Raw genomic sequence first — 24,739 nt, forward strand, 5'->3', positions numbered from 1 at the left:
CCAAAATACTTAAGATTTATGGCTAGTTTAAATTTCATAGAAGACATCATGAATCACTTTCCCAAATGCTCTTAGTCCTCCTTGCCCAATCAAGGCCACCAGGCAGAAACACAATTCATTTTTCTAAATTTTATCTTCACCCAGTCTAATGGCTTCTTACCTGCAGCCTTAGTGCGGATGTAGACAATCTCGCTCTTCGCTCCATGAGGGTGGTAGTTCTCCATCATAGTGAGCATGACGGCTTTGACATAAATTGCATATTGGGTCCACGGTTTCAGCGGCTGCAGTAAAATCCCTGGATTGTCGTCTTTATTTGAAGGCAGGTCCACATCGACCATGTTCCAGCTGTTAGAACCACAAGCGTCCTGCCCATCATATTCTGTCACATTCTTGAAGGCTCTGGAATGGACAAGCAAGGGAGCTAGGACATGTCCATCTGATAAAACAGCTACAGAATATAATGGAATGGAATGGAACAGAACAGAATAGAATATAGGAAAGAGAATGGGGAATGGGAATAGAATAGAATAGAATGCAGTAGAGTAGAGTAGAGTAGAGTAGAGTAGAGTAGAGTAGAGTAGAGTAGAACAGAACAGAACAGAACAGAGGAAAGACAATGGGGAACGGGAATGGGAATAGAATAGAATAGAACAGAACAGAATATAGGAAAGAGAATGGGGAATGGGAATGGAATAGAATAGAGCAGAGGAAAGAGAATGGAGAATGGGGATGGGAATGAGAATAGAATAGAATAGGGAATGGGTATAGAATATAGGAAAGAGAATGGGGAATGGGAATAGAATGGAATAGAATAGAAATATAGGAATAGGACTGGACTAGAATAGATTAGAATAACTTTATTGTCACTTTGAATGTACACTAACTGGCATACATTAAAAATGAAATTTCATTGCATGGAGCTTTTACAGGGACACTACCTCCAACTATAACTACATAATCATGACTAAATAAATAAATAAATACAAAATTATGTATATACCCACATATATTATATGACACAGAGAAACCACACAGTTTGGATGCATACATGTTTATGGCGAGAAAAAGGTATCTTGTGAGATTACCAGATGGTTGGCACAGGGAAAAAAGCACTGACAGAATGTGGTTGTCCTGCTAGAAATACTTTGAAACCTCCTCCCGGAGGGGAGCTCATTACTACTATTCCGATCAGAATTGCTGAAAGGGGAAGGACATCTCCCATCATTCCATGGTGGGAAATAGCAATAGCAGTTAGGCTTATGTACAGCCCCATGGTGTTTTACAGCACTCTTGGCTTACAATTTCAACATATTGCTTCCAACAATCTGGGTCATTTTATCAAACTTAAAGATGGATGGAAGGCTGAGTCAACCTCGATCCCTGTCAGGTCAGGATCAAACTCCAGACTGCGGGCAGAGTTTGCCTGCAATGCTGCATTCTGACCACTAGGCCACCAGGGCTCCTGAAGAGGATGGAAATTTTAACCCAAACTGTCAGGCACAAAGAATCAGGACCATACATTAAGTTCCAGTTGATTTATTTCTCACTAGCTGATAACCTGGCATTGCCCGGGTATTTATTTATAGGGAGGAAATGTCCGGACCAAATGTAATTTCTTACGTTGGATTTTCCTCCCTTAGCAGAGGGATCCTCTTGTGAAGCTGTTACCATGGCATCTCCACTGCGCTGTTCAGTAGAAGCCATTTTACGGCAGTACAGTAGAAGCCATTTTGTGGCAGTACAGTAGAAACCATTTTACGGCAGTACAGTAGAAGCCATTTTACGGCAGTACAGTACAGTAGAAGCCATTTTACGGCAGTACAGTACAGTAGAAGTCATTTGGAAGCACAACAGGCTGTATCTTAACAGATACTACGGGTGTATTACCCACACAATATTTTTTTCCAGAGATTAAGCCATCTGTGTACCAAGTTTGGTTGAAATTACTCAAGGGAGTTCCAGAGTTATGCTGAAACACACACACACACACACACACACACACATTTTTATAGATAGAGATAGATAGATAGATAGATAGATAGATAGATAGATAGATAGATAGATAGATAGATAGATAGATAGATAGAAGATAGATAGATGCCTATACATCTGGTCAACTAAACATCAGCACTAAATTGCTGCTAGGTAACAGTCAATAGAATTCAAGAGAGGTTGGACTATTTGTGGGAGTTTTAGACCGGTTGTGGGAATGTAACAAATCTAGGCTAGTCACTTGCTTGACTCTGTTCCCAGTCGCTGCCTATCTTTCTCCTACACAAATCTCCAATAATGGCTGCACCATGAAAGGAATAGCTGACATTTTCACACAATCCTGCCCACATTTCATATATGTATCTATCCACTTTGCAGTCCTCAGCTTAGCAACAAGAAGATTGATCTCCTGATCCAAAGATGCTTTTTTTCAAAAAAGAACTAGACTTTCTTTTCCCTTGAAGATGGAACTGAAGAAGCTTCTTGGAGAAGTAAAATGTCTTCAAAGAAGAAATCAGAAAGTCCAGTTGCCTCTTGAAAAAAGCACCTTTAGGACAACCATGACCTGGATGACTGAGAATCTCAACAAGAGGTCCTGTCCATTTTAAGACTTCTGGTACATTTCCTCATCACTTGGCCAATGCTGCTACTGAAAAGTACTTTTTACATGAGAAAAGATGAAAACTGTTAAATATACAGGGAATCCGCATAGGGATGGTATGTATTCAGTTGTTACTTTTAATTCAATTTAATCACATTTCACCCTATTTACTTTTGTCCAATTTCACCTGATCTGACCTCAGCCATTTTGGGTGAATGAGACCCTTGCAAGCCCCTCAAAACCTTGGTTCATATGATTTCTCACTTCAGATTGAAAAAAGGGGGGGGGGAGCAGAGAAAGTTGTATCCTAAATAAGTCTTAAAGGCACCGGTTTGTAAAGGTTGCTCTACGGAAAGAAAAACAAAACATGGCATTACAATCTCCATGAAAAAGAGGTGCCTGATAGAGAGATCAGGGGCGTAATAAATAAACAAACAAACAAATAAATAAGCAATCAATCAAACCCACCTGAATTACTCTCATGGAGTTGTGATATTTGAAAATGTGGCATTATCTTGACAATATCTGCCCTTTATTTTTAGTTTAGTCCTTTCTATTAGAGACCAGACAACTATTTGTTCAACTAAACAACTTTCTTTGCATAGCCTGTTATAGTGGTAGCTCAATACTCGACTGCTTCAAAACTCGGAGAATTTGATACATGACGCCAAAATATTGCCCTGTACTCGTTGTTTGCTTGATACTTGACCCACTGCGATAGGAAAAGGGGAACAGCCGTAGGGAACGGACAGGAAGTCGGCCATGCCGGAAATTCGCAGCAAAAAAGAAAAGGGGGACAGGACGGGGAGGACTGACAGGAAATCGGCCATGGTGGGAAAACCGCTAACATAGGAAAAAGGACAGATAGGAAGTCCTTCCCAGATGAAACAAAGTCACATGGTATGTCACGTGGTTTGGCACTCGTTTTTTAGTACTCATTGCGCCTCCCAGAACCAATTAATGAATACCGAGGTACCATTGCATTGTATTCTGCTCACTACTTTGGCAACTTCCAATGCGTAGATTTCAACTCCCCAAATGCTCCATTTTGCAGGCTGATTTCTGAAAATTCTGGCATGTGGTCCATATAGTACAGGAGTGTCAAACTCAAGGCTCGTGGGCTGCATCTGTCCAGCGGGGTGCTTAGATCTGGCCCGCAGGGCTGCCCTGAAAACAGAGGAGGTTCCTCTGCCAGCGAAAATGGAGCTCATGAGGGCCATGGACAGCCCTCCCAAGCTCTATTTTCGCTGGCAGAGGAATGTAGGAGGCCATCACAGCTGAAAACAGAGCTCGGGTGCCTGTTTTCGCTAGCAGAGCACTCCGACAACCACAGGTGCCCCGCGACAAGTGGTGTCCAGCTGGTCACACACCCCTCCCATGTTGAAATTCATTTTTTTTACTACTGGTTCTGTGGGCGTGGCTTGGTGGGCGTGGCAGGGGAAGGATACTGCAAAATCTCCATTCCCTCCCCACTCTGGGGCCAGCCAGAGGTGGTATTTGCCGGTTCTCTGAACTACTCAAAATTTCCACTACCGGTTCTCCAGAACCTGCTGCATTTCACCCCTGACGCACCCCTTGGCCACGCACCCCTGGCCCCTCTGAGGTCAAACACAACCCTAATGTGTCTCTCAATGAACTCCAGTTTGACACCCATGATATAGTACATCTGGAAGCTGCAAAGGCTGGTTAATACTGCTAAAACCACATAAACACAACTTCACTTTGTCTGGAGTAATGACGTAGTTGTGGATACTCACGCTTCTTTGTAATAGACGGTGAAGCTAATCAAATCTCTGTAATCTTTAGGCCGATACTGTTCCCATGTCAGTTTGATCCGGTTTTTCATTGTAGTGTTGGAAACGAATTTCAGAATGTGACTTTCACCTGAAACACAAAAGCAGCACACTTGGCTGAATTGCCACTAACACACACACAGCAATGGAATTTATTATTATGAGAGAGAGAAAGAGAGAGAGAAGGGGGGAGGGAGGGAGAAAGAGGGGGAGAGAGAGGAGGAGGAAAGAGAGGGAGAAGAGAAAGAGATCATTTGAGTGATTCTTTTCTGGAAATATGTTCCACAATTGGGAATTGGTTCCTTGGTTTTGTTCAAAAGTGGATGGATCGCATTTTGGGGGAGCTAAAGCACCTTCTCCTCTGATAAAACCACAGCATGGGAATATGACCAATTTCTTTCCCAGCAGTAAATGGCTGGGCTGATCCAGATTTGATACAGGAAGGTCCGTTTAAACTGATTTATTGCTACTCCTGCCTATGCACAGGAATCTTCACAACTAGGGGTTAGCACCTGCTTGGAGTTAGATAGTTTGAATTCAAGGGGGGGTTTAATTCCACTCCCAGGTTATGCCATTCCTTCCCCTACACAGGGATGTTTCTTTTTTTAAAAAAATAAAACATAATATATGTCATGCAAAATGTACCGTCAGGCAGGCACTTCTAATTTCATTTTTCCAAAAGCAAATATTAAACAACAGGAAGCGTTTCACAATGTTTTGAGCAAGAAAAAATTGTCACACCATCCAGCAAATGGAACAGTCTGATGTTTCACGTAACACAATTTGAACGCTCAATGAATGCATTTTGTTCTTCCGAGCTTTTTTCTTACACCCACAGAGGAAAAAAACCCAGGTGACTCAATCTTACCTGTGCACAATACATTTCTGCAACCCTCCCCTCCTCCCAATTTTTAGGCAAAGCCTGCTAGCCGATCTAACTTCATTAATGGAGATGAATCTGTTTTCAAAAGCCAAGTCTGGTCTTCATATCTTTAAAACGCCATCCGATTGAAAACAAGTTTGAATAGTTGTTTGTTTTGTAGATTGTGGGTGTTTGTTTTGAGAGAAGCTTAATTCTTGGCTTGGGAACCCAGCATACAATTGGATTTTTCAGTTGCTTTTTTGTTTGGATACAACACTGCCAAATGTTTCAACCTTCTTCCATCCTGCATACATTTTAAAGTCCATGTAGACAAATAAGCTTTTCCCTCTCCCTTTTTTAGTGAAACCTAGTCCAGACCCTTGAGGGTACATAGGAGAGGCGGGCCAAAGCTTTCACAATGCCTCCAAGGCTGACAAATGGATGTGGGTGATTCCCCTTTGGTGTGAATACAGGCCAACATGTGTCTTTGGGAAACGGATCCCAGTTCCATATGCGGAGGAGGGGGGAAATATTGTTTGCAAAAATAACATCCTGAAGGTCTATTTTAGATGCCAGAGATGGAGAGGAGACCATTTCAATAGCCTGCTCACCAATCACCGATCAGATGCGTGCAGCATACGCATTGAACGAGCACATTGTTTCGACCAATGAGGATAAGGCACTGATTTTCTTTTCATGTTCTTCTAAAGAAGCTAGTTTTCTGAGCCCCACATCTGACTTGCAAATAATCCCCCCTCCCCCATTTTACTAATTGGAGAATTATGGGCAAAATGTTGGGAGCGCAAATTAAGAGTGTGCCAGGCGCTTCCACCGGCCGTCCTGTGTAGCAATTATAAAAAGATACCGCTGATGGAAAGATTCTGTCCCTACGGCCCAGGAGAGGTGGAGATTATGAGTCACATGCTCCTTATATGTTCCTTTTACACCGAGATTAGGAAAAAAACATATTCTGCCAATTACTACTAGGTATCTTGGACGCTCCGATATTACCTATCTGCAATGGCTGCTTAAGGGTGAGCAGTCCATAAATACAGTGCAGGTGGCCAGATTCTGCACAGCAGCACTGGGGATTCGTTGCAAACATGTGTCTTCTCCACCATAGTTATGTTATATAACAAATATGGCAAACCCTCAGTCTTTTCCCTTTTAGCGTTGAACCTACAACGGGCCTCACTGGTTAGGGGTTGCAACTATCTTATAGGCAGATCATGTATAATTGACACTGGATTTTATTATAGATTTTAATTGTTATTTACCCTGTTACCCTGAAAATAAGACCTCCACAGATAATAAGCCCTCCCCAAAAATATGCTACAACAGAGCAGCAGCCATGCAGTGACAACTCTAGCTGCCTCCTGCACCTCAAAAATAAGACCTCCCCGAAAATAAGGTCAAGTGCTTATTTTGGAGGTCAAAAGAAATGCAGTATTATTTTATAGTAGAATTTTTAATTGTATATTGACTGAGTGTTTTTATTGTTCTGATCTCTGGTCTAAGATTGCAATAAACTGTTTGACTGAATTAAAAGAGTGACTAAAACCCACACAAAAGAAAATAACGACAAAAAGTCCTCAACATCCCAAACTCCGCCATTTAAACTCCTTGGTTTTTGTTTGGGTTTTTTCCACGTGACTTCTTAGTTGCTAGTTGAACAGAATATTGTGTGTGTGTCTGTGTGTGTGTGTGTGTGTGTGTGTGTGTGCGTGTGTGTGTGTGTGTGTGTAATGGATGAAAGAGAAGGGACGTTATTTATTAGTGATATGGAGCAATCCAGAATTGGAATGACTTCAGGGAAAGGAAAAACATGCCGAGGACTAGTCTCCTGTCTGCGCATGCTCCAAATAACCTTTTTGCATCTCAAGTCTGGATCCCTACAAACCTCCTGTTATTTAAGGTCAGAAAAAAAAACCACCCTCTTCCATTTTGGTTATTCCACCCCAACACAATGTCCTCACGTACAGGATGCTTTCTCTCCGTTGTTCCTCGGATTGATGTCGCCTTTATTTTTTCGATCTTTGGTTCCAGTCACCTCCTCCATTTGGTAAATCTCCGAAACGCACAATTTGGGATTAAAAGCAAAGTACATTTTCCCTTCTTTGATGGTCAGGTTATGGTGGCTCCAGTCCCACAGTTGCTGCAAGTTTTGGTTGTCCAGCACATAAAACGAGTAATTCCTAAAAAGGGAATGTTTGGAAGGGGGAGGGGAATCAGTCCATGTAAACAAAACCACACATTTTTCATTCTGCTTGTGGTATATATATATATACATCTCACGCAAAGTGTTAAAAGAAGCCTAAGAATCTCAGTGGCGTATGAACAGACCTAACATGTCTCCCAGGTTGTAAGTTGGAAAAGGTCGTTGCTTTTAAGGCTGAAGGAGTGACAAACTTCTTTAGCCTTAAACAATCTTCAGTCCTGGATGGTTTCAGCTCCATCTTCCCCAGAACCGGAAATAGTTTAAAAGAAAGAAAACTCTAAAAAGAGCACAGAGAAGAGCAACAAATAAACAAATAAAGGTTTGGAGGCTAAACCGTATGATGAACAATTGAGATATGTCTAATCTAACAAAGAGTAGGATAAGGGGTGATATGATAGCTATCTCTTGAGGGGCTGTCAGAGGGAAGAGAGGGGTCAACCTCTTTTCCAAAGCAGCAGAGGGCAGGACAAGAAGCGGTGCGTGGAAGCTCATTGAAGAGAGACCCAACCTAGAACTAAGGAGAAATTTAAGTCCACAAGTTTAAAAGTTAACTAAGACTGGACACCCTTGTTGTAAGCTATTCTATCAATCTAGTCTGCTGATCCAGGACCAAAACTACGTTTCATTTCTATCCCACTTTTAATATAATTTTAATTAATATGTACGATCACAACAATCACCACCCATCATATTTAGCAGCTTTCCTCTGTGAGACATTAAAATTTTTAATTTGATAACAGTTCTGGAGCTCCCAGGTCAGGCGCAGATGGCGCTTTTACAGGGCAAAATATTGCAAGGGCTGGAAGCTCATCCAGAATCTAGAACGAAGGAGAAATTCTCGACAGTGAGAACAACTGATCAGTAGAACGGCTTCCTTCCGGTGTGCTCTGACACGGGAGGTTTTCAAAAAGAGATTGGACAGCCATTTGTCCAGAATGCTATCGGATCTCCTGCTTCAGCAGTAGGTTGGATAAGGCGGCCTTCAACATCCCTCCCAACCTCATTCTATATTCTGTGGCTTCAGAGACAAGAGGAACTTTCCAGGGTGGAAGAAAGCAACACTGCCCTTTACAACATATCCCGTCACTCAGCTTGATTTACCATTAGACCAGGGGGGGGGCCGGACTGGCTGGCTGGGGGTTGCTAGGTGGCCATGTGAGTGGATGGGCATGTCTAGGTGACCATGTGATTGGGTGACCATGCCTAGGTAGTCACGTGACTGGGTGGGTGTGGCTAGGTGGTCATGTGATTGGGTGGGCATGTCTAGGTGACCATGTGACTGGGTGGGCATGTCTAGATGGCCATGTGACCGGGCAGGTGTTGCTAGGTGGCCGTGTGACTGGCTGGGTGTGGCTGGGTGGCCCTGTGACCGGGTGGGTGTTGCTAGGTGGTCATGTGATTGGGTGGGCATGTCTAGGTGACCATGTGACTGGGTGGGCATGTCTAGATGGCCATGTGACCGGGCAGGTGTTGCTAGGTGGCCGTGTGACTGGCTGGGTGTGGCTGGGTGGCCCTGTGACCGGGTGGGTGTTGCTAGGTGGTCATGTGACTGGCTGGGCGTGGCTAGGTGGTCATGTAACTGGGAGGGTGTGGCTAAGTGGCCATGTGACTGGGTGGGTATGGCCAATTTAGCAGTCCATTAAACAATACACACACATTAAACTTTGATTTGTTATGCTCCTGGGGGTGGAAAGCAGGTTAATGAAGGGAGGCGGCTGCCTTGATGTGTGTGTGTGTATGTGTGCGTCTCTTTCTCTCTCGAGGCTGGGGAGGCCAAAAATGGGCCCACTTTTGGTCTACTTGGCCTCCAGAACCACTCTGCACCCAAAAAACTGGCCTGTTTTTGGCGTCCTGAGGCCTCCAGAAAGAGGGGGGCGTGGGTAGGGGGGGTGATGTGGGTGGGGTAGCCTTGTGGTCCCTTGTGGGCCGGATTAATGGCTTCAGCAGCAGGTAGTTTGAGGATCCCTGCAGTTAGACAGTGATAGGAGTGTAACACCAGAGTTGCCTTGTGATAAAGTGGGGGGCCAATGCATTTAATAAAATAAACAAATTGATCAGCTGGAACCTGTTAAGTATCTCTGGAACATGAAGAAATCCAACGTATTTTAAGAAGAGACTGGGCAGCCACTTGTCTGGGTCTCCTGCTTCAGCAGGGGGTTGGCCTAGAAGACCTCCAAGGTCCGTCCATCTCCAACCCTACGAGTCTACTGTTTTACAGCTTGAGAGAGAAGAGGAACTTTCCAGGGTGGAAGAAAGCAGCGGCTGCCCTTTACAACATATTCCATCCCTCTCTGGAATTTGGAGAATGCAAAGCTGACCAAACTGCAGCCAGAAAGGGAGGGACCCGAGGGGGGGGGGGGAAAGGAGGTTGAGAACCTACCCTCATCCTGTAAGATAATCCTTTCAGGCCAGATAAATCGGACACAACAAGGGCTGTTCTCATGACCTTGCCCCGGCCTTGTTCAAACAGTTCCCCCCACCCGAAAAAATCCTGTTTATTAACTACTGATGCAACCGGTAAGGGTTTGTTTGGAGGTAAAGAGAGCAGAGAAAATGTCCCAAGAGAAACACGGCAATTTCCCAGGACGCGAAGGGCAGAACGATGCTCCCCTCCTATTAGTCTGATGATAGCCACAAATTTTCCCAGCTGTATGGTCTTCAAAAATGATGCAACTCCATTCTTTTACATACAGGTAGACCCAGACTTATGGCTGTTCATTTAGTGACCATTCGAACTTACAACGGCACTGGAAAAAATGTGACTTTTAGTACCTTTTTTCACAATCACAACCACTGCAGAAATCCCCATGGTCATGTGATCAAAATTCAGATGTTTGGCCACTGATTCATATTTATGACGGCGGCAGAGTCCTGGGGTCAGCTTTTGTGACTTCTGACCAGCAAAATTCACTTATTATTGATTTTAGTTGTTATTTATTATTTTATACTAGTTGTTTTAAGTGTATGCCGTATTTTTCGGAGTGTAAGATGCACCTTCCCCCCCCCCCAAAAAAAGAGGGTGAAAATCTGGGTGCGTCTTATACACTGAATGCAGCACTTTTGGCCTCACAAAACCCCACCCACTTCACAAAAATGGACGTGCAGAGGGTTTGGAAGGCTGCAAAGTGCTCCTGGGGGCGGGAGGGGGGGGCAAAAACTAGCGAAAAACAGGCTGTTTTTTGCTCATTTTTGCTTCCCCCCAGCCCCCAGGAGCACTCTACAAGCCTCCTAAAGGCTATGCATGCCCTGTTTTTGGCAAAAAAAAAAAAAATGTGGCATGCAGAGGGTTTGGGAGGTCTGCAGAGTGCAAAAACTTTATTTTTAAATTTACCTCTTCAAAATCTTTGTGCGTCTTATACTCTGAAAAATACGGTATATACTCAGGGGTTGTTTTTTTTTTTTTTTTTGGTCGCTGGTCTAAGACTGTAATTATAAATTGTTGCTGTACCACTTAACAAATGTCTCATTTAGCCACAAAAAGGTTTGGGCTCCCTGGCGGTTGTAACTCAAGGACTACTTGTACCTTCCTTTCTCTACCTTTGTGTCTTCTCAGAGGCATCTGAAATGGAACTCTGCCACCCAGTAGCCCTGGCAAGGGAAGAAGATGGGTATTGTAACCCAACCTTCTTCAGAAGGCCAATGAACTGGGAGAGAAGGATGAAAACAATATGAAGTTAGATGCTTACTCTGTGTTAAAGAACACAAGGCACCTTTGTCCCTCCAAAAACAGGACCGTCCTTTCAGCTCAGTTGAGCAAATACAAGATGGCAAATCCAGTTTTGAGCAGGACGACAAGTGAAAACATTTTACAGACATCTTAATGCACCCAAAGTTCACCCTTTGGTTGAAATTTTCCATAGATGATTTTCAGGAGCATCCAAGCAGAACTGCTGAATCATCCACAAGAGGACAACAAAGTAAAAAAAATAAAAATCTATGGATCGAGTGAATGTGCATGCAGGTAACTCATGATGCTTCTAGCAACCTTCCTGGAAACCAAGGGCCATATCTGAAGGAGGGGAGGAACAAATAAAAACTGAAAGTTCAAGAGTTGTTGTTCGATGCTGTGAAGCTGAAGAATGGGAAGGTGGAGGGACCAGGTTCAGTTGACCATGACGTGGTCTTCAGCTTATGTATTAGGGCAGTGTTTCTCAACATTGGGAACCTTAAGATGTGTGGACTTCAACTCCCAGCTGGGAGTTGGAAACCCACACATCGTCAAGTTCCCAAGGCTGAGAAACATTGTGTTCTCTAACAAGAACGTCAAGAACCATTTGTCCGAGAATGTGATGTTCAATGACATGACTTCTTACAGTAGAATCAGGCTACCCTTACCCCTCCAGTTGTTCCTCTCCGTTGATATATCGCAGGTTCTTCAAAAACGACAAGGACACCAAAGCATGAGAATGCCGGATCTTCACATATCCAGTCACCGTTTCTATCAACCCCATGAAGTCCTCCAGCTCAGAGGCGATATTGTCTGCAGGAGGGAAAACAAAACATCCAAGAGAGGGAAGGGTGATAAATCCTCCTAGTTTCGAGATTTTTCTTCTCACCACAATTAGCTTCATCAGCTTAAGAGTGGCCTTCTGGGAATGTCAACTCTTTGCTGTGCAACACACACAACCTTGTATGATTTACCTAGGCAAGCCGGGGCAGCCAGGATGCCAAACTAAATGCCACTTCAATTTAATCTAGTTAATTTTTCGGCCGGTGCAATGGCAGTCCGTTCCCTTCAACGCTGGCTGCTAAATGCCAGCGTCGCATTCTGAGCTTTCAACAGCTGATGTTTTGGCAAGTTTCTCTTGGGCCGTTGTAAATCTAAGCCTTCAGGAAGCCACAGCTCTACAGTGATGCTCAGTGACAGATGTAAATGTTACCGCATTACTGCTAGCCAAAACTGTCCCATTGAGGAGAACCTCAAGTCTTGCCTCAAGATAGTCTGGGTGTCGGCAACCTGCGGCTCCGAAGCCACGTGGCTCTTTCGTCCCCCTGCTGTGGGGCTCCCTGTCGGCTGAACCCACCAGTGGTTGGCCCCAGCCCCTACCCCTGGTTGGGCACCTCTGATCTAGAAAGTTATAGGGCAGTGATGGCGAACCTTTTTGGAGACTGGGCCGAAACCCGTAAGAGGAGCTGCCCAGGGGCATGCGCGCGCCAAAAAAATAAACTTCCGGTTCCCAGCGCATGCATGTGCACTCAGCAGCTAGTCTTCTGGTTACTGGCTCACATGTGCATGTGAAAATCAGCTGACCAGTGCACATGCTCACACTGGAAAACGGAAGACCAGGTCATCCAGTTTCTGGTACTGCCGTACGCAGGAAGGCCCGCTGATCGTTGCGCGCGCATGTGCACCAGAAACCCAGAAGAGGGTTTCTAAGCTCTACCTGCCATTTCAGGCCCGCGTGCCACAGGCTCACCATTACAGTCTCCTGCTTGAACAGGGGGTTGGGCTAGAAAACGTCCAAGCCCCTTCCAACTTTAGTTATGCTGTAATAATATCCTTTTCCCGTTAAGTCACATTATTTAATAAATTAGAAGTAGATTGTCCCTGCTAAAGCAGGGTCTACTTTATGGCATAGAAACCAGGAGCAAACTGAGGTTCAAAGTTAGTATTTCCTTGAGCTGTGTTTGCATGCAGTAATAGGTAACAACTCTTTACCCTTCTGCTTTCATCAAGAACATGCTTATTATTCATATCTAATGCTTGCTCGCTCCTGCATACTTTTCCTACTTAACGGGCCTGGCTTGAGAACAAAGTCGGTGCTATATCGTGATACGGCGAACTATTAACTCTACCTTGTTCTCCTCTGAAAAAGCCAGAGTCAAAAGACCAAAACGAAGAAGGGTTAACAGAGGAGCAAGCCGAAGGACCTGTTCACACATGCCATAAAGCAGGGATGGCTAACCTTTTTGTTGTTGGGTGCCAAAAATGCAAGCGTGCACTATCCAGGAAAGCCTCTGGAACCTGGGGAAGGCGAAAACGGCCTCCCCTGGCCCTACGAATTGTTTCCAAACTTCCGGTAGGCCCGTTGGGTGCGTTTTTCGTCCTGCCCAGGCTCCGGAGGCTCTCCTGAAGCTTGGCGAGAGTGAAAAGCCCCCCCCCCCCCAGCCCTCCAGAAGGCTGGAAATCAGCTGGCCAGCACGCACATGCACACTGGAGTGTGCCACTGTGCCATAGGTTTGCCATCACAGCCATAAAGCAAGCTGTAATTGGACGTGTCTTGATCTCTTAGTCCAGGAGTCCCCAAGCTGGGCAACTTTAAGACTTGTGGACTTCAACTTCCAGAATTCTGGGAGTTGAAGTCCACAAGTCTTAAAGTTGCCCAGTTTGAAGACTTCTGTCTTAGTCCCTTTGGCATCCAGAAGAGAGAGAACAAACCAGCCATCGACTCTCTGATCCGTTCGTTCTCCACTGAGCGAGACGAGAGCTTTCCGTGCTTCTGTGATATACAATCCTTTTCGGTCGAATAAGCCATCCAAGGGGCCTCTTTGGGGAAATCGGAACAAACACATATAAGCGGGAGGCGGCCCATGGGGGGAATGTATCCTAGAGAGCAGCCACAAGGCGGCTTGACTTAAAATGGGGGGGGGGGGGGTTAACAGGGAGTCCCCAAAGCAGGGGCAGAGAAAACTGCATGGCATTTGTGGGGTTCTAACAGATGAAACGGGTGTGTTACCAGCCTTCAAATCAAATGAATGTTCTCCTTCTTCAAGTTGGGCCAACTATGTTCCTTCGTAGGGAGGGAGGGAAGGAAAGAAGGGAAAGGGAGGGAGTACAAGGGATGGGAAAGAAGGAAGGAAAGAAAGATAAGGGAAAGGAAGGGAGGAGGGAGGGAGGGAGGGAAGAAAGAAGGGAGGGAGGGAGGGAAAGGGAAGGCAGGGGAGTGGGAGGAAGGGAGGGGAAGGAAGGTGGGAGGTATGGAAAAGGAAGAGAGGGAGAGAAGAAGGAAAGAAGGGAAAGAGCAGGGCAGGGGAATGGGAGGGGAAGGAAGAAAGGAAGGAAGGAAAGGGAAAGGGGAGTGGGAGGGAGGGAGGGAGAGGAAGGAAGGAAAGGTGGGAGACATGTAAAAGGAAGAGAGGGAGAGGGAAGAAAGAAAGAAAGAAAGGACGAAAGGACAAAAGAAAGAAAGAAAGAAAGAAAGAAAGAAAGAAAGAAAGAAAGAAAGAAAGAAAGAAAGAAAGAAAGACCGTTGGAATTTTCCCAGAAGGTGACTCATCACTCTGACAAATTGTTAACTGAACATTCATTTTCTGTTAAGACATGTACTAGACGTGGCCAACTCAGCCCTGAGAAATTCCAAGGTGGGAACTCTGGTGCCAGGCTTTGAAGAGGGCATCATGTACACTGCAGAGAAAGATTTGCCACTGGGCAAATAATTAGATTCACTGATGTGCCACCCAACACGAGGGAGACAATGCAAATTCCGAAAACCTTATCAAGACTAGCAGTAAGCCGCCTTCTCCCTTTCCCTCCTGGGAACTTTGATCCGGCTGCAATGATACCTTGAGAATTCGTTGGGATTACCTGCAGAAAACTTCTCCTACGGAACACAAGGTGTTTTCCATGGCAAACGAAAAGCTGGCACTTTCATTATTTAAAAAGAACTTAAATTTGTTTTGGTTTTATTGAGAAGCAAAACCAATGTATTTCAACCACCGAGTAGCCAAAGGGAAAAAGGACAATTGCAATTTATCAAGAATGAAATGCAGGGCTGACATATCTAATATCCTCTGCCGTTTATTTAAGTATGTCTGTCTTGCAACATCAGAATGTCCGCTCGAGGCATCATGGGTACATTTAAACACCCTTCCCATGTGCTCCACGGTGGAGAGAGAGCAGTTGGAGAAACCATAAAACTCCACCCATGGTTTCTTTAGCACAGGGGTGCCCAAACTTGGGAACTTTAAGACTTGTGGACTTCAACTCCCAGAATTCTGGCTGGCTGGGGAATTCTGGGAGTTGAAGTCCACAAGTCTTAAAGTTCCCAAGTTAAGGCACCCCTGCTTTAGCACAACATGCACTTTAGGAAGCTCACAGAGGGGTTGTCACAATCAACCAAGGTTACCAAACTCTTTATGCTCTACCAATCTGGCATCAACTTACTCCCACGGCGGATGTTGATAAGAAGGTTCCCTCTAATTTCGGTGCATCCCTGGAGCGTCTGTGCTGACGTGACGGAGTCAATGGTCAGGATTTTGTCATCTGCACACACTTTGGGGCAGGGCCCCTCACAAGGGCTGCAGAACATGCTGGCAAAAGACAAAGGAGAGGAAGAGATGAGCATGAATGGCCCTTCCGTCAGCCAAGGTGGCGCAGCGGTTAGAATGCAGTATTGCAGGCTAATTCTGCCGTCCTTCCATCCTTCCGAGGTGGGTAAAATGAGGACCCAGATTGTTGGGAGACAATATGCTGACCTTGTAAACCGCTTAGAGAGGGCTGCAAAGCACTGTGAAGCGCTATATGAGTCTTATTGCTATTGCTATTCCATGCCTATTCCTGTTCCTATTCTCCATGGCGGCAAGTGGTTAAAATGCAGTATTGCAGGCTGTTTCTGCTGACAGCCGGCTGCAATTTGGCACTTCAAATCTCACCAGGCTCAAGGTTGGCTCAGCCTTCCATTCCTTCCCAGGGGGATAAAATGAGGACCCAGATTATTGGGGGCAAGAGGCTGACTTTGTGAACCGCTTAGAGAGGGCTGGAAAGCATTGGGAAGCAGTATATGTCTGCTGTGGCTATCTTTCTTTCTTCCTCCCTCCCTTCCTTCCCAGTGGTTAGAAGGCAGTATTGAAAACTAACTCTGCCAACTGCCAGGAGTTTGATCCTGACCAGCTCAAGGTTGACTCAGCCTTCCATCCTTCTGAGGTGGGTAAAATGCGGACCCAGATTGTTGGGAGCAAGAAGCTGGCTCTGTAAACTGCTTAGAGAGGGCTTTAAAGCACTGCGAAGCGGGATATAAGTCTAAGTGCTACTGCTCTCTTGGACAAGTGACTGTTCAATCTGGGTCCTCATTTTACCCACCTCGGAAGGAGGGAAGGCTGAGTCAACCTGGAGCCGCTCAGAACCGAACTATTGGAAGAACAAGTAGTGCAATACAGGTTGTCCTTGATTTACAATCGCAATTGAGTCCAAAATATCTGTTGCTAAATGAAACATTTATTAAGGAACTTTGTTCTGTTTTGTGACCTTTCTTGCCACTGTTGTTAAGTGAACCACTGCAGTTGTTAAGTTAGTAATGCTTTTTTTTAGTGAATCTGATTTCCCCACTGACTTTGCTTGCCAGAAAATTACCAAAAGTGGGTCACCTGTCCCCAGGTTTCTGCAACCGTCATAAATATGAATCAGTTGCCAAGCATCTAAATTTTGATCACCAGACCATAGGGACCTCCAAAGTTCTTTGTGATTCTGATTCTATATTGCACAACACATCCAGATTTCTCTTTGTGCTGCCTTTTGCGTTGCACTGATGAATTTGGCTGGAGTTTAGTGTGCAAGCCACAAGGACGAGAGCATTTTCATTTTCATTCTCTCTCTCTCTCTCTCTCTCTCTCTCTCTCTCTCTCTCTCTCTCTCTCTCTCTCTCTCTCTCCCCCTCTCCCCCCCTCCCTTCCTCCCTCCGTCCTCCAATTGTCAGCTGATTCCTGACTGAGTCACATGGTATCTTTGCAATCCAGTGGCTCCCATGATGCTTTACATGAATTCACAAGCTCATATTTCAAATGCTTCAGCACAAGGCACTGTTGATACACGCCAGAAACCTTTGAGAACGCACACTAAGAATTTTTGGTCCTTCGGTTTGCAAGTGGTGGGTGTGCGATCAAGGGAGACTGGAGCAGGAAAACACAATCAAACACACACACAAATGCCACATGTGTGCTGGTTATCATTCCCTCTTTTGCATCCATCTTTTTTTCCCCATTCACAACGTGAACCTTGATAAACACCTGCCCCTCTTTATTTTTTTTATGAGGGTTTTAATTGCTTGAAAACACAAGTGGCCAGATAGTAGTGGAGGAAAAAAACGTTTCCAGGTAAACATTTGCTTTCTAGCTGTGGGACAGAGATCACTGCTTTGCACCTGTATGTAAACTAGAAATTCTTCGGCAGGGGAAAAACGGGGAGGTGTGTTTGGATAGCTTCACAACAAAACAAGAGACAACAGACGTCATCAGAAAGCTCAACTCAACCCAAATAAAGACACACCATCCAGGTCGTTAAAAACAATTTAAAATTCCCCACGGGGAATTCTCCCTCTGCAGGAGAAATATTTCCTTTTTAATTACCCCCGGATCAGGAATACCAAAGGCTCTTAATCAGGCAGCCGATACAAGCAGATTCGACCCTTATTTCATTTCTGCAGCGCCAGGATGATCAATTCGTGGATAGACTGGCGGATAAGCTCAGCCCAGAGTAAGCCGCACTGTTGGATTTTTCAACCGAAAGGCCGTGAAAAATGTGCCACCTGTGGATAAGCTGAAACCTTCCCCTTTTTTTGATTTTTTGTAATTGGCGTAGGTGCAGGACGCACGTTTTTTCATGGTGTTTTGGTTAAAAGTTGGATGGCCTATTTTTCACAGATCTGTGAGCATATACAGTAGGGGTGTCAAACTCAAGGCCCGCAGGCTCCATCCGGGCCACGGTGTGGTTGGATCCAGTCCGCAGGGCTGTCCTGGAAAATGTAAGAGGCCGGCCCACGTCGCTTCGGCCCAGTCTACCCAGTGCAAAGAGGAAACATGCCAGTGGTTTGGGGGAGTGGTGTCAAGCTGGCCATGCCCTCCCAGATGGCCACCCCCCGATTGTCATGAAGATGGCCATGCCCTCCCAGTAGGCCTCGCACACCCAGCCCCCGCCCGCAGTCAACCACAGTCCTGATATGGCCCTCAATGAAATTGAGTTTGACACCACTGATATCGGTTACTCCTCGACTCATTTGTTGATGAAAATTTTGGAACCAGAATCTTACAGAAATCCAATCTTTAATTTCCCTGGGAACAACAGTTCGGTATTTAGTCATCTCTGTTGATTTCACAGGACGTAACTTTAGCAAGTAACAGTCCTTGACTTACAGACATTTGCTGAGTGACCTACTAAGTTACAACAGCACTGAAAAAAGGAACGTATGACCATTTTTCACAGTTATGACTGTTGCAGCATCCCCGTGGTCACATGACCAAAATTTGGACACTTTGCAACTGACTCATATTTACGACGGTTGTAGTGTCCCAGGGTCATGTGATCTTTTTGCGATGAGCAAAATCCAGGGGGAAACTAGATTCACTTACTAACCGCCTTACTAACTTAACAACTGTGGCAAGAAAGATTGTGAAACTGGGCAAAATTCACTCAACAACTGTCTCACTCAGCCACAGAGGTTTTGGGCTCAATTGGGGACATAAAATCAAGGACAGCCTGTATTTGAAACATTCTTAAAGTAAAGGTTCCCCTCGCACATATGTGCTAGTCGTTCACGACTCTAGGGGGCAGTGCTGATCTCCGTTTCAAAGCCAAAGAGCCAGCGCTGTCCGAAGACGTCTCCGTGGTCATGTGGCCGGCATGACTCAATGACTCGAAGGAACACGGAACGCTGTTACCTTCCCACCAAAGGTGATTCCTATTTTTATACTTGCATTTTTACATGCTTTTGAACTGCTAGGTTGGCAGAAGCTGGGACAAGTAACAGAAGCTCACTCCGTTACATGGCGCTAGGGATTCGAACCGCTGACCTTTCTGATCAACAAGCTCAGCGTCTTAGCCACTGAGCCACTGTATCCCAAAACATTCTTAGAGGCCCCCATTAAGAGTTCAGACTCTTTCTTACCACCCACCGGCAAGGGAAAAAAATCAAAGCCACTTGCCTTTCCCGTGTGTAAACACAAGTGTCCCCCACTTACCTTTGTGTATCATTGCGCACAAATCCTGGAGGACACTCTGGCACACACTCATCCTCATGGATCACAAATCTCTCATCTTCCCCAAGTAGCTCCGAGGAAGTGTTGAAACACTTCTTCTTGGTAATGCAACGCCAGCCCTCAAACTTGTAGGTGTTGGGTGGGCAGGTAGGAACGCAGGTGCCGTCATGGTAGTAGTTGCGACAGGCCACACAGGCCGAGCTGTTGTGGGGTGCGGTGCAGCTGCCCAAGCATTCGGGGTGACAGCATTCATTCTGGTCTGTGCAGGCATGTTTGCCACAGGAACTGGGACAGGCTGGAAAGAGAGAGAACAAAGCAGTGGGCATGAAAAGACCATCTTAAATTGGGAGGAAGGAAAGACCAACAGTTGACATGATTAGCAATAGCAGTAGCACTTAAGACTTATATACCACTTCACAGTGCTTTTCCAGCCCTCTCTAAGCGGTTTACAGAGTCAGCCTCTTGCGCTCAACAATCTGGGTCCTCATTTTATCAACCTCGGAAGAGGGAAGACTGAGTCAATCTTGAGCTGGTCAGGATCAAACTCCTGGCAGTGAGCAGAGTCAGCTTGCAATACTGCATTCTAACCACTGCGCCACCCAGGTAGACAGACAGACACCAACAGCACTAGGTCTTTGTCTTATATAGCAATAGCACTTAGACTTATATACCACTTCACAGCCCTCTCTAAGTGGTTTACAGAGTCAGCTTCTTACCCCCAACAATCTGGGTCCCCATTTTACCAATCTCGGAAGGAAGGAAGGCTGACTCAACCTTCAACCAGTCAGGATCAAGCTCCTGGCAGTGAGCAAAGTCAGCTTGCAATACTGTATTCTAACTACTGCGCTACCCAGGTAGGTAGGTAGGTAATCTGTTTCTCTGAAAATAAGCCCTCCCCCAAAATATTGCAACACAGCAGCAGCCATGAGGTGACCATGCTTGCTGCCTCTTGCACCTCAAAAGTAGTAAGACCTCCTTGAAAATAAGACCAAGTGTTTATTTTGGTGGTAAAAAAAAGACCCTGTGTTATTTTTGGGAAAACAAGGTAGGCAGGTAGGCAGACAGACACCAATAGTACTGGCTCTTTGACGTATATAGCAATAGCACTTTGACGTATATACCATTCGCAGTGCTTTACAGCCCTCTCTAACTGATTTACAGAGTCAGCACATTGCCCCCAACAATCTGGATCCTCATTTTACCAACCTCAGAAGGATGGAAGGCTGAGTCAACTTTGATCTGGTGAGGATCGAACTCCTGGCAGTCGGCAGAACTAGCCTGCACTACTGCATTCTGACCACTGCACCACCAAGGCTCTTAAACTTGGCTAAAGTTCATCAGTTTCCATTTGGCTTCTCTTGCCATCGAAGGTTTCCCAAAGCTAGACTTTTAACAAGGTGTAAATGCAGAAGGAACCCAACCGTAGGGTTGATTCTGGTCACAAAATCTGGAGGGTTAGGAAGAGCAATGGTGAACCATCCTGTGAAAATCTCACCAGAACACTTTATGGCAATAATTCAACATGTAGACTAAGAATGGTTGATAGAAGGAGGATTGACGCCTTTGAACTGTGCAGCTGGAGTGATTTCTTGAGTATAACATGGGCAGCCAGGGTAACTAACCAAGGTGTTTAAATTGTATAAAACCAAAACATCACTAGAAGCTAAAATCATAAGATCACGTGTGATTTACTTTGGCCATGTTGCATATCAACTCATTGGAGAAGGCAATGATAACTAATGGTTAGTGGGACAAGAACAGACAAGCAAAGAGGAACGGTTGCAGGAATTGGGTATGTCTAGTTTAATGAAAAGAAAGACTAGGGGTGACATGTTCCAATATCTAAGGGGCTGAGACAAGAAAAGGGGGTCAAGGTTTTCTCCAAAGCACCTGAAGGCAGAACAATGGATGGAAACTAATCAAGGAGAGAACCAAGCTAGAACTAAGGAGGAATTTCTTGACTGTTAAGAACATTGAACCAATGGAATGACTAGTCTCCAGAAGTTGTGGATACTCCATCACTGGAGGTTTTTAAGAAGAGATTGGACAACCATTTGTCTGAAATGTTTCTCCTGTTTGAGCAGGGGTTGGAGTAGAAGACCTCTAAGGTCCCTTCCAACTCTGTTATTGGGTTAAAGAACATGTTGGCTTGATCACATCAAATCTGATCCCAAGTTGAACAATTCAAAGAAACTGTGCTTGGCATGGTACCATGGAGAATACTTGCCTATAAGATCGTCAAGAGTCAGACACACTTAAATAGTTAAAACAACAACAAAAGGTAAGTACATTTGAAGATTATGGGATTACAACTGTGTAACCGTAGCACCTTCCATTACAATTTGCTGCATCAATCAAGTTAATTAATGATATAGCCTCTCAACCACTCCTAGAGTTCCGTAATAGTTTCACCATAGAAAATGCAAGATATTGTATCTCAAACAGCCAATGCAACAGAGGAATAAAGTCACACCTAGCCGATAAATCAAGAATAAACACAATTTCTTAGTGTAATCTTATGACATATTTGGTAATGAGTGCAAGATTAAAGCAAGCTTTTACTACTGCTAATGGGCAAGTCCAGGCCGTCCTTAGGGTAATCAGATGCTAACGAACAATATCTTCAAGAACCTGAATATACTTTTAATAATCAGCCCAGAATTTAAAACTATTATCCTTTGAAGGTCCATGTTTAAATATTTGGATCTCAATTAATACAACAACCAAAGCTAATCAAAACACACTTGCTTTTATCTTGACCTCCAAAAGCAAGAAGGACTCTGGCATCTCCCAGAAGCTGCTTATGTGGTCCTCAAAGAATTCGAACAACTCTGAGTCACCTCTTCCCCAAATGACAAACCGGAGCTTCTGGTATGTCAATCTTAATCTTGTTTGCTCGCTGCCCCCAAGTTTCATCTCCATGAATGTCTTCACTACATTGTCCGCCTAAGCTAGGTAATAAAACCAAAAGGCAGAATTTTCCTAAATAAATGTTTTGTGACTGACCACATCAACTATGTCTATGCATCCATGCTTTAGCAGGTCCCAAACGTGACCTACTATTGACCTCTCATCTCCTCTATCTGACAAGGGAAACGACATAGCGTCAGATCAAAAGACATCCATGACGGGGGTGTTTTGTTGCTGCTTAGCTGCCATCACCAAGCTGGATGACATCCTCAGCTGGACTTTGGTCGAAGCACCTCGTTCCAGTTTTTCTCCGCTTTTATTCCAAACAACACTCTGATGTGGTCATGTGGTTGATGGTTCATGTGATTGGCTGGTTCTGCCACTTGACTGGCTGGTGCTGTTGTGTAAAGGCCACCAAGTGAAGAAATGAGTCAGTTCCATTGTTATTTGGTCACTCAATTGACATGGCTCCTTATGAGTTTGTAGGCAGGCTAGCTTCAAATCTGTGTGACACACGGTATGTCACGCAGAGTGACCAGCTGGTCACATGACCCTATGACCACATCAGATCAATAAAAGTGGAGAAGAACTGAAACAAGACACTGTTGTGACCTGCCAGCGGCCAGCAGAGCTGGCAGCAGATTCAGACAGTGAGGAGGAACATGGGCCATTCCTGGAGTCTGGGGAAGGCTCTGATGAGGGCTCTGTGTTGGAGGCAGAGAGGGGGCCAGAGCCATATGCCAGTTATCAGCTGCCTTCGGAGTCAGACATCAGTGAGACAGAGGAACAGCTGGAGCCTGTTCCCAGTGTGCACATGCGCAGAGTTGCCAAACGAAGGGAACAGCTAAAGAATAGGGGTCGACTTGGGAGTAAGGCCACAGGTGGATCATGAATGGCCCCTCCCAGAGGAAATAAAAGAGGAGCGAAAGGGGAGTGGAGTTTACAGGAGACAATTAGTTCACTTAATTGGTTCGTGACTCTCCGAGACTCCTTCCCAAGTTTTGCAGAGATCCGTCTGGCAGCTCTCCAAGCCAGATGAGGCCTGTGACTGTAAATCCTCCCTTGAAAGACTTTGCTGGATGTGAATGAGCAGAATTCACAGGAAATTAATAAAAGGGTTTTTTGTCAGGACCAGGAGTTTGCTTCTTGCTCTTGGGAAGTCTAGGTCAAAACAGACACTTCAACAGAAGTCCCGCTGAGGATATCAGTCAGCCTGGTGATGAAACAATTGGGAGCTAAACAGGAAGCCCGGAGAACCAACCAACCAACAACATCTAAATATTTCTAATCATTTCTGACGAATATACTTCTGACCTAGAATGGGTAGTTCAGTCCAAAGCTTGTACTGTAACATTCCAGCCTAGTTTCTTCCAAACATTTTTTTACCCAACTAGGTAACATACTCAATGCTACAGGGCTAACAGTAATGATGTTACTTGGTTGGGTAATGAAATGTCTGCAGGAGAACAAGCAAGTTCAGAGAGCACCAAGGACCCCCCCTCTTTCTCCTCCCCAAAACCCCCATTTATTTTATCACTGATTGCCTAATTCTGTTCTGACCTAGACTTCCCGAGAAAGCATAAATCACAATCTTAGTCCCCAAGAACCTCTTTTATTTATACGGCTGTAAATTATGGTTATTCAGAGTCTGCAAGGCTTCAGAGTCTGTGAATCCAGTCCAAACCGGCTGAATACCACCTGACTGGACCCCCTCTTCTTTCCAGAAAGGGTTTCACAGAACTATCTAGAGCAAAGTGGCTGGAATAAGCTCTGCATCGCAAGAACTCTTTCCTCAGACGCCAGACTTGTTCGCCTCCAGCGAGATGAGCCTCATCCGATGCCTGTAAATATTAGGAAGTCTCCAAGGCTATTAAGAGATTTCTTCAGTAACTCCACAGACAGTAAGCCTTGGAAGCAGATGGATGTCTTCCCCCCCCCCGCCCCCTCTGCAGTGCCAAAACCTAAGATTTAGCATGATAATGAGATTTCCCATTTACACAAGGATATCAAACAAAGCCACTGACTCTGAATGGTCTCTCTGCTCACGATATCTGGGGAATATTACAGATTGCCACATGCATTTTTATTAAATAAAGAATAAGAATAATGGACTGGGCTTTTGAAGGATGGATGGCTCCCAAATTCAACAGTAGCCAACTGGCAAGGGACCACTCGAACCAGAAAAGGCACAGCTGCATAGCTACGTTTAAGTGGGAATTGGTTATTTTTTCTGGAAAGTCCACAAACTGGGTCAAATTAATAAACATTTCCAGCACACAACTACCTCCCCCCCAGTTCAAAACAGTGATGGCAACTTTCAATTAGGCTTCGAATCTTACCAGAAATGGTCTGACACTGACGCATCCCTTCCCCAGATGCTTCCACAAGCATTGGAAGTCCTAAGGATCATTAGGGCATTTAGATTGAAACAACCTAATCTAATCTAACCGGAAATT

At 45.0% G+C, this 24,739-nt stretch overlaps 1 protein-coding gene across 4 annotated transcripts in view; it reads right to left on the reverse strand.

Annotated features, from left to right (window-relative positions):
- Positions 1-24,739, reverse strand: part of IGF1R (insulin like growth factor 1 receptor) — a 226,318-nt gene that overhangs the window by 49,842 nt on the left and 151,737 nt on the right. For all 4 annotated transcript variants that reach the window (XM_087704370.1, XM_087704369.1, XM_087704368.1 and 1 more), the window contains 6 exons: positions 19,356-19,668; positions 15,571-15,716; positions 11,802-11,946; positions 7,229-7,443; positions 4,351-4,477; positions 161-399 (listed from right to left, as the gene is read on the reverse strand). In XM_087704370.1, coding sequence (XP_087560496.1) covers positions 161-399; positions 4,351-4,477; positions 7,229-7,443; positions 11,802-11,946; positions 15,571-15,716; positions 19,356-19,668 — 1,185 coding nt within the window. The remainder of the gene's footprint in view (positions 1-160; positions 400-4,350; positions 4,478-7,228; positions 7,444-11,801; positions 11,947-15,570; positions 15,717-19,355; positions 19,669-24,739) is intronic.

Source organism: Thamnophis sirtalis, unplaced genomic scaffold, assembly GCF_051295495.1.
Source record: "Thamnophis sirtalis isolate CommonGarterSnake01/CBP01778 unplaced genomic scaffold, rThaSir2_p1.2 scaffold_2, whole genome shotgun sequence".
NCBI lineage: Eukaryota > Metazoa > Chordata > Lepidosauria > Squamata > Natricidae > Thamnophis > Thamnophis sirtalis.